This window comes from Syzygium oleosum, unplaced genomic scaffold, assembly GCF_021117445.2.
Source record: "Syzygium oleosum isolate NSW1041296 unplaced genomic scaffold, Sole_v2.1 Sole_v2.15, whole genome shotgun sequence".
Lineage (NCBI taxonomy): Eukaryota > Viridiplantae > Streptophyta > Magnoliopsida > Myrtales > Myrtaceae > Syzygium > Syzygium oleosum.
Genome location: NW_026607499.1, coordinates 3,978,455 through 3,988,528, shown reverse-complemented (window position 1 = coordinate 3,988,528; position 10,074 = coordinate 3,978,455). Strand labels below are relative to the sequence as shown.

At 39.1% G+C, this 10,074-nt stretch overlaps 1 protein-coding gene across 1 annotated transcript; it reads left to right on the top strand.

The window, feature by feature from the left end:
• The first annotated feature begins 5,589 nt into the window (after positions 1-5,589).
• LOC115689254 (cationic amino acid transporter 6, chloroplastic-like) lies at positions 5,590-9,826 on the top strand. The gene is made up of 5 exons (XM_030615255.2): positions 5,590-6,006; positions 6,235-6,457; positions 6,956-7,286; positions 7,996-8,224; positions 9,130-9,826. Exons 1-5 carry the CDS (start codon positions 5,610-5,612, stop codon positions 9,711-9,713), a joined length of 1,764 nt encoding a protein of 587 aa, XP_030471115.1. The 5' UTR covers positions 5,590-5,609; the 3' UTR covers positions 9,714-9,826.
• Positions 9,827-10,074: the final 248 nt, after the last annotated feature.

The following is a 10,074-nucleotide window of genomic DNA, read 5'->3' as shown; positions in this document are numbered from 1 at the left end:
GAATAGGAGAATGCAAGAGATGTTGACAAATAATGTTTCCCAAACATTACAAACTATGAGAGGGTCCAATCATGTGATACGAAAGATATATAAAGAAAGAATCATGGACCACTCAATCTCAACCCAATATACTCGAATGATTGATTCTCTCTTACAAGTCATATGGATGAGAAAAAGAGATTTTGGGAACCTATAATTAAGTGCTGATCAAGGGTTTTTTTTTGGGAGGGGGGGGGTGGATGATGGTGTAATCATGATACAGGGTTAATAGGAGATTTAATTAAGCATACTAGAAAATATTAAGAAGCCTCCCTATGAACTAAAAGCTAGCTACCTAGCTTTTACCCTTTTTGCCAATGGCATAGGGTTTTAGATTTGGTTCGGTTTCATCTCAAGGAAGGAGTGGATTTTGACTTTGTTTAGACACTTGGGGTTGAGAAAAAAGAGGGTTCCATCAGATGGAGTTCTATTGGCTGATGTTGGTGTGCATTGCCCACTTGTCCCACTTGTGTAAATTTGTTATTTAATGGTTCATCTTCCATTGACTCAAGATGAGATATCCACTTATACAATATGGTAGAGCAATTGAAGCCCTCCTCCTTAGGTTATGATTGTCGATTCAAATTCAGTGACTTCCTTCTCATCCGGTTGAAAAGAAAAAGAAATGTGTGAATTAAATCCGTCCGTATGAAGGAGTCGGAGGCAAATTACCAAAAAAGTGTTAAACCTATTGCAATTGTGCAATTTTAAACCTTATTGCCAATTGAGTTTTACACATTTTGCATTTGTGTCAATACAGTCAATTTGGCCAATTTTGGCTGGAAAACACCAACATGGACACCATCTGTCCTATGTGGCGCAACTAGCGATGATGAGGACAATTTTAATAATATTTCAATATTTTTCTATTTTTATTTTATTTTATTTTTTCTATTTTTCTTTTCTTTCTTTTTTTTTTTCTTCCCTTCTTCCTCTCGATGACCGGCCAAAGGCAAGGGCTAGCGAGGTCACCTTGCCGGCCACTAGCGAGGGTGAGCTTTGCCCACCCTTGACAAGGCTCAACCTTGCCAGGCCATGGCAAGGCTTGTCCTCGCCCACGGCGGCAAGGGTGAGCCTCGCCACGGTTGGGTGAGGTTCAACCTTGCTGGCCAAAGGAAAAAGGGAAGAAAAAAAAAGAATTGAAAAAATATTAAATATTATTAAACAATGTCCACGTTAACGCTCGCTGCACCACATAGGATAGTTGGTATCTATATCGGCGATTTCTGGCTAAGATTAGCTAGATGGACTCAATTGACACAAATGTAAAAGGTTTATGACTTAATTGGCTTAAAAATAAAGTTTAAGACCGAATTAGTACACTTTCAATAGATTGATAACCTTTTTGGTAACTTTCCCCGAGAAATGGTGGCCCTATAGATTTGTAACCCGATCGTTACACACAAATTGCAATCAACTTGAAATCTTTCGCGCTAGCGAGAATACTTCTTTATAGCCAATTAAGAGTATCGAGTCAAGTCAGATCATATGGGATACTTTTATAAATAATAACACGTGACGAGATACCAAGCGCAGTACAGGACTCATATTATCGCCGTTAATAGTGAAAACAAATCAAAGGTATACTAGAAACTTTATCTTTTATACGGTGCACATAACATGTCGTACAAACATATCTATTTGATGATGTTCCTCTCAAAAGCTTCAGCCAATATAAACCTTACTCAAATCCAGCTCTAATTGTTAATCACGCTGCTTGAAGTCGAGACATAGTGGGACAGTAAAGTAACTGAGGACCTCGACTCAAAGCAAACCCTAAAGGGGATAGTGGGAGAGTGAATTTTGCTTTATGCTTACCCGTCCACAGATAAAGGGAAACTACTTGAAGTATATACCCTAAGGGGCTATGGGTTTCACTAGACTGAAAAAGGGTACATTCTAGTAGGAGATCACAAGCCAAATCTTTATGACTTTGACACCTGAGAAGACGATCCACATGTGATTGCATATAAATTTCTGGATGCTGAAGAATTAATTACTCGAGTGAGCATCATGCCAGCTTTCGATATGATTCTGGATAGAATTATCTATGCACACACGGTCTGCTTTACTAATCTAGGAAACTAAAATAACAAGAGAATCACGAACTTTTCGTACCAGAGGTGAACCTTATAACCCACTGCATGAACTGTCCTAGGTTCAATGCACAGATAACATAAGCTATAGTTCTTCTATTATTGTTGTTTTCTTTTTTGCAATATGGTCACTAATTCCCTTTAATAAGGTAGGCCCATCTCACGCGATATAGAGATGTGTATGCTTTGTTCATAATGGATGAATTGATCTTTTCTAATCGATTGAGCTCTACCATTCTTTAGTATGCGTCCACCTTCTTTAAATTACGAATCAAGAACCCTCCAAACATGGTTAATGACCAGCAAAATTGCAAGCTCTCGTCAATAGATGCCACGAGCAACGATCGACTGTCCTACAGAAAATATTCCATTTATTTACAGAATAAAAGAAAGAATAATATATCTATGTATTTTAGGGAAAATTACCAAAAAAGTCGTAAACCTATTTCATTTGTGCTAATTCATTTATAAACCTATCAATTGTGCCAGTTGAGTCCTAAACATTTTCACGTTTTGTGAATTGAGTTCATCCGGCCAATTTTGATCGGAAAATTGGATGTTCGCTATCCCATGTGGCATGCCCAGCGCTGATGTAGACATTTTAAATAATATTTTTAATATTTTATTGAATTTTTTAATAATTTTTTATTTTCTTTTCTGTACTTTTTCTTTTTTTCTTTGGACTTAGGGCCGGCGAGGGCCAGGACGCCATCGCCCAAGGCCGGCGAGGGCCACGATGCTCTCGCCTGGCCAAATCTGAAAAACCCCGCATTTTGAAAGTTGCAAGTTTTGACATGTATGATCGGTAAGCAAATCTCAATAACAGCATCGATGAGGAAGAGAAACACTCTCTCTATTCTCCTCTGACGCATGACAATGGTTCCTCACTTCGTCTTCCCTCCGAATCTACAGCCTCTCGAAGAGGAACCCGAAGACTATCAGCTCTATGCACAAAACCCAGTCGACACCGCTTCGCTCCTCCGAACTTGAAGAATTCGTCAAGGTTCACTTTAACTTGCACACCGCAATCGACGATGAGTTTTCGAAAATTGTCCAACTAAAAGCCGCTGTGGTGCTGGTGCTATGTGCTTTTACAGTTGCGAGGGTTTCTTAACCTTTTGGTGTCTCGTGGCTCTCGCAGGCCTGTCGTATGATTTCTCCAACAAGGAGCTGTTCTATGTGGAAGAGTAGGACGTGTTTGACTGCGTGCTAAGTTCAGGGAAAAAAAGAGAGTAAATAAATAAAAACAAAAAAAAATATTTAAAAATTCAAAAAATATTAAAATATTATTAAGAATGTCTACGATAGCACCGGCCGGATCACATAGGACAATCAATGTCTACATCAGCGATATTTGGCCAAAATTGGTTGGATGGACTTAATTGAAAAAATATGAAAAAATTTAGGGCTCAATTGGCACAATTAAAAGATTTAGGATTAAATTGGCACAAATGCAATAAAGTTAGGATTTTTTTGGTAATTTTCCCGTATATTTTATAAGTAGCAAAATTGCTTGATCAGAAGATCATCAGGAACACCGGCCTCCTTGGGCAAAGAATCTATTCATGAATTAAAGAAAAGATCACCACCAGCCTTATAGAATCGACATTATTCCCAGTAATACTATTTCTTAATTAGCTCTTTATACTACTAGATTTTAGCAAAAAGCCGTAAGCTAGGTTTCTAGGAATAAAGGAAGCAAAAAAAAGTGTAGACCTTTTCAATGGGATATATTTTCGAGATTTACTAGGAGCATTCTAAGGATATCCTTAAATCAAAACTCTTCTTTTTTATTATGATTTTCTTGAATTCATGTCTACACAAGATAGTACCACCTCGTAGTCTCATGTGGATAGTACAAGCTTGACTTATCATTTGAAAGCAAAACGATGTATAGGAAAAAAAAATACAAAGAGTATATGAAGAACTTTTTTTATCTTCTATGACCTTCATTCGATGTCTTGACGACATTGATCCTCCTAACTCATTTTCCAACCGAGTTGAGGAGATCTTTGGAGATCATGCTAGAAATTTCGTTGCCCAAATCAATACTTCTGCTATAAACTCAGTGGAATCTTCATGCTTAATCTAACCTTTGAGTGTGTAGCTAGTAGCTCAACACATTCATTTTGTATGGTTCCTTAGTCTAGCCAAGAGGAAGTTCTTAAAACTTCTAAAGAGCAAATAAAAGTTTGTTTATCCATTTTATGTTCATTTCGAGTTCTAAAGATAGCCAAATTATGCATATTCTAGTCATTTACCATGCTGCAAAAGTCTCTAAGTGTTGTTGTCTCGGTCTTTTCTTGATCTGTAGTGTCAAACCTTTTCTATATATTTAAATTAATTTTAGGAACATCAATGTGGAATAATTAAGCCTTTTCATATAATTAATGTAACAAATAATGGTTTCTAAATAATGTGAAGGGAAGTGGGAGGAAATGGAGCTTTATGATGATGCGGCTCAACCACAAAATTCCATTCTAGTTTTTTTGTTTCCTTTTCATTGGTTTCCATACAACTACAAATCATATCTTACTCTCAAATGATGTCTTGATACGATTGAAACTGTCTTTTTTGTGATGAAATAGACAATATATGTACTATCATCAGGAATCAAGTCCCACTATTCTTGTGACCCAAGTTGCTTTAACAAAGGTGTTAGATGCTTGTCACATCTTTTCAAACTTTCATATTAGGAAATTCCAAAGACTGGGTCAAAGCCCCCCTTCTTCCTTGATTTGTGATTCCTCTTACGGGTTTTTATTTCAAAATGGCTGCACCTTTTCCAATTTGCATGCTTCCACGGGAGAGATTTCTTTTGGGAGTCTCGGGGCTCTCAAAAGCAGATTGCAAGAGGAAAGAAAGGGCCAAGGGCATTTTGAACATCTCGCTCATCCTCTGTGGACTACCTACGATTTCGCACTTTCGTTAATTAATCCAAGTGGGACAAAAATATATATCGTCTAAAGTTTCTTTGCTCATATAAGTTATTACATAAGTCGATACATATGAGTTCAATACATATGAGATATCCACATTAATAATAGAAAAATGGATTGGAAAGACTATCACCATCTCAATATCTTGTTGCGGTCAGATACAATTTATTATGAGTATGTTTTACATATTATTAAATTCCATAAAAAAATTTCCCTCTTTTGACACAAAAAATTACGAAATTTTTTTTCATATCGCTCTCTAATTTGTATTTCTATATCTGCCGCCATCCGTTTAGATATGAAATGACGAAGAGAGTATACTTTTTATTTGAATTTACCACGTCGTCATGGTGTGTAAATGAACCTATCAATGCTGAGAACATGACTTTTTATAACAATAAGTGGGGAGAATATATGTCAAATTAAATGATATCCTCACTCCATTCTCTTCCCAAAATGCATATTTAAGGACGTTCACCTCGAGCCCTCATGGAAGCCAAAGAGCCTCTCTCACTTAAAACATCTCCCCCCTAAAATGAACACCTCTCAAACTTCACCCACCAAAAACACCTCGTCCTCCTTCACTCACTACCTTCACTCTCTCTCACAAACACCTCACAGGCTAAGAAAGAGAATGCTAGCAACATGGACACCAGACCAGGAGCTCAACCAAGTGAGGCTACGTTCTGGTGCCGACATGAAGAGGAAGCTCCAATGGTATGACTTAATAGCTCTTGGAGTTGGAGGAATGCTTGGTGTTGGTGTGTTTGTCACTACCGGTCCGGTGGCTCACTCCATAGCTGGACCTTCGGTTTTCATATCGTATATTATAGCTGGGGTATCAGCACTCCTTTCTTCCTTGTGTTACACTGAGTTCTCGGTCCAGATTCCGGTTGCCGGCGGCGCCTTCAGCTATCTGAGAGTGACCTTCGGTACATTATTTCCTATATATGTCATGATTTTTCGTTGAATCTCTACACGCTAGTGAAAAGTTCGGTTTTCACAAACTGTGCACGGACGAACATCGTGTTACAGGTGTTTCGGAAACCAAGATTCTTCTTTAGCAAAGCCTATGAAAACCTCTATTGCTTATGAATACAATAGAAAATCTCGCATCGTTTCTCACTTCGATTTATCTTTGTGGATTTAAATCTTCCTAGGTGAGTTTGTGGGTTATTTTGCCGGGGCAAATATATTAATGGAGTATGTGTTGTCGAATGCTGCGGTTGCGAGAAGCTTCACAGACTATCTGTGTCGCACGTTGGGAGAAAATGATCCAACCTGTTGGAGGATTGAAGTGGAAGGACTAATGAAGGGATACAACATGCTGGATTTTCCAGCAGTTGCTCTTGTGCTTCTTCTGACCCTTTGTCTTTGCCATAGGTTGGATCTCTCTCTCTCTCTCTCTCTCTCTCTCTCTCTCTCTCTCTCTCTCTCTCTCTCTCTCTCTCTCTCTCTCTCTCTCCCTCCCTTTTTCTTAATTTCAAGGTTCTTCTTGTTTCTTTTTCTATTAAAATCCATGCTAAGTACAGAAGATCTTTATAACTAGAAGTCTTCTTGATCTTCTGGCAACATTGATAAGTGTGGAATTGAGCTTTTTCTTGTTTCTGAAGACATTGGTGTGTGAGATCTTTATGGGTTTTCTTGTTGGAGTTGGGAGTGACCACTTTAATGGGATCTATGTGTGACAGATGGAAAATATTTTAAAGTTGTCACCAAGTGTAAACATCTGATAGTGTTTGTTCTTTTCTTTATTGTCATATGGTACAAAGCAGCTTCATTGCTCATTATTGGATGCATTTTTTATTAACTATTATTGGACCCATTTAGCCATAGTGATTGATACATGTATCTTTTGTTTGGACATGATTTAATTTGCAGTACCAAGCAGAGCTCAATCTTGAACCTTATAATGACAGTCTTCCATGTAGTCTTCTTTGGGTTCATCATAATTGCGGGGTTCTACAAAGGGAGTGGCAAGAACTTGGTGAGGCCAGGAGGATTAGCACCATTTGGGGTAAAGGGTGTGCTCAAGGGAGCAGCCAAAGTGTATTTCAGCTATATTGGGTATGACTCAGTCTCAACCATGGCTGAGGAGATCCAAAACCCTTCCAAGAGCCTCCCCGTCGGGATTGTTGGCTCCATGCTCATTGTGTCTTTGCTCTATTGCCTCATGGCATTGTCCTTGTGCATCATGGTTCCATACAATGAGGTCAGTCTACTAAAAAGAGATCAATCAATCCAAAAATTGGATGGTCTTTGGATTTTACATATAGCATTAGTGAAGGAAGGGATAAAGCTGCCTAAACACTCCTCGAATTCGGGTATTCTTTGCAAATTAGCCCCTCTAGTATATGTACTTTTCACATCTTAAGTATCCCATATGTCTGAATTCGACTAGGGTTTTTGAAGAAACCATTTTATGTGAAAATTTCAAAGGGTATAAAGTCACTCAAATCACTCTGTTATTATTTTATATTAACTGGGTAGAAGAAACATTTCAAGGTGTAGGAACTAAGACTGCAAAAGCAATGTTAAGTACAAAGAATTATCATGTAAAACTTTTACACAAAAAATTTGGTTTTCATAAGATGAGGTTAACGTGATATATACAACACCTAAATATCTAATTTTTGAAACACGACATAACAATCCTTAAATCCGCATGCATACACTTACAATGTCATCGGAACTTTTGCTTAGACAACGAGAGCACAAATTGCCGACACACAATCAGTTAGAATCAACATTTACACTAATGGTGGTCTCGATTGAAATGAAAAGCAACTAGGAAAAGCATGGTCGATAACCAATGAGCCCTAGTTTGGAGAACCCCCTTTTCATATACTTAATCATCATATTGGACCTCTCTTTTTTCTCAACATCGGTTGACGATGATTGATTGACATTGATATGTGTAGATATCAAACGATGCATCGTTTTCAGTCGTCTTCGAGAAGATAGGGTGGGGATGGGCGAGCAATCTAGTGGGGGCAGGCGCGAGCTTGGGGATTGTGGCGTCGCTGGTGGTGGCCATGCTTGGCCAAGCTCGCTATCTTTGTGTCATCGCGAGGTCCCATCTGGTGCCTTCATGGCTGGCCAAGGTTCACCCTTCCACTGGCACTCCATTGAACGCCACACTTTTCTTGGGTGAGTGAGCCTTTCCTTTTTGCTGCCTTTTTTCTTCAACAAAAGATGTCCCCTTCTTTATGAATAGAGATAATCATCTAGAAGTCTAATACATGTTTGAGTATATATCCAAAGAAGATATATACGAAGTCCTCATAAATTAGATGAAATCTCGACGAACCCATGATTTAGTATATTCTTTTTCTTGAACTACTGATTTTTTCATTCACGGGATTCCTTTTGCTTTCTTTCCTCCTTTGGGTTGCTTTTGAATAGCTGGGGATGGGTGGCAATTCACAGGATTACCAAGAAAAAATCTACTTGTCCTTCATTGAGAGCAAATTGACTAGTCATTTCTGATATGGAAAAAGGATGATTTCAGATACTGCTAAACTGTGCATGAGATGCATAAAGCTTGATGTCCTCTTCTATGTGATTGAGCACATATATCTCCATCCTTCTTTTGTAATGATCGGCTTTCGTCCATTACTATGCATATGGTAGGGAATATCTGTTGATCATTTTAGGAGCTTTCTTTTGAGTTTGTCTTGGCTTTTTGCTAATCCTTTTTTAATGATGCCTTTCTTTCTGTCTCCTATGTCATTTTCTTACCATAAAGAAAACCTACGTGGAAGGCACGAATGTGGAACCATCTGACGATGAGCAAATTGCGGTTTGGATGTTTTTGTTGGCCAAAACAAAATTCATGTGGTTTTCAGTTGTCGTAATGTCACAAAATAGTAATATGATTATATATTGCGTAAAGAACTTGCACTTTCATTTGCTAAAAAGGTTCCAATTTGATTACTCTCTATGTTATTTATTAGTCTAATGACGAATGTTCAAGGAGCTTATCTCTTTGCTATCTGTTCTCGTAAATACTGAAATGAATTGCATATGGATCTCCTCTCTTTTTTCTTATGTAGGGATTTGTACAGCATTAATAGCACTATTCACCGAACTAGAGATAGTCTTCGATATGATCTCCCTAGGAACTCTCATGGTATTCTACCTGGTGGCCAACGCCCTCATCTACCGCCGCCACGTTATCACCAGCTGCCGTCGCCCACTCCCCACCCTCCTCTTCCTCATCCTTCTCTCCTCTGCCTCCCTCGGCTTCTCCATCTCCTGGAAGCTCGATAAGTGGTGGGGCTCAGCCCTGTTCAGCTGCCTCGCGGCCGTCGCCACCGCATCATTCCACCGCATGGTCCCCTTCCGTGGTGGCGGGGACTTGCAGTGGTCAGTGCCGCTCATGCCATGGCCAGCCTCGGCCTCAATCTTTCTGAGCGTCTTCCTAATGACGTCGCTGAAAGTGATGTCATTCCAGAGGTTCGGGATATGGGCGTGCGTGATCAGCTTGTTCTATGTGCTGTATGGAGTTCACTCGAGTTATGAAGCTGAAGAGATGGAGAAGGAGGTGGGAACGGACGGGATCGTGAACCCAATAAGCTCATCGTCTACACAACAAGTTGCTCTTGCTAATGATAAGCTAGATGTTCAAGTGCTTTAACCCTAATGACGAGGCTGAGATTAAATTTTTGGGCTGGTCTCTTGTTCAAAAATGGTCCTTCTCGAGACTAACGTCTTACAGTTTTTTGGGTTTTGTTGGTATTTGCTCGTGGATCTCGTGGATTTCCCATTAGGAAAGACGAATTCCCACTAAGGAAAATAGCCAGATATCGACAACTACATGCGACAATTTATCATTAGTCAAGGGGACAGGGACAAGAAAGAATTCTAGCAAAAAAAAAAAAAAGGGGACAAGAAAGAAAAGAGGGGTTTGAGTTGTAAAGGAGCATGAGAGAGTTATTTCAACCAGAGAATCCTTGAGATAAGTGGACCTTGTAAAAATACCAACGTGATGGGTGGAG

What these genes read in the sequence shown, in the direction of transcription:
- LOC115689254 (XM_030615255.2), top strand. Translation starts at nt 5,610, where the DNA reads ATGAACACCTCTCAAACTTCACCCACCAAAAACACCTCGTCCTCCTTC. An exon ending in ACCCTTTGTCTTTGCCATAG is followed by an intron (nt 6,458 to 6,955) that starts GTTGGATCTCTC and finishes TTTAATTTGCAG; the next exon opens with TACCAAGCAGAGCTCAATCT. An exon ending in TCATGGTTCCATACAATGAG is followed by an intron (nt 7,287 to 7,995) that starts GTCAGTCTACTA and finishes TGATATGTGTAG; the next exon opens with ATATCAAACGATGCATCGTT.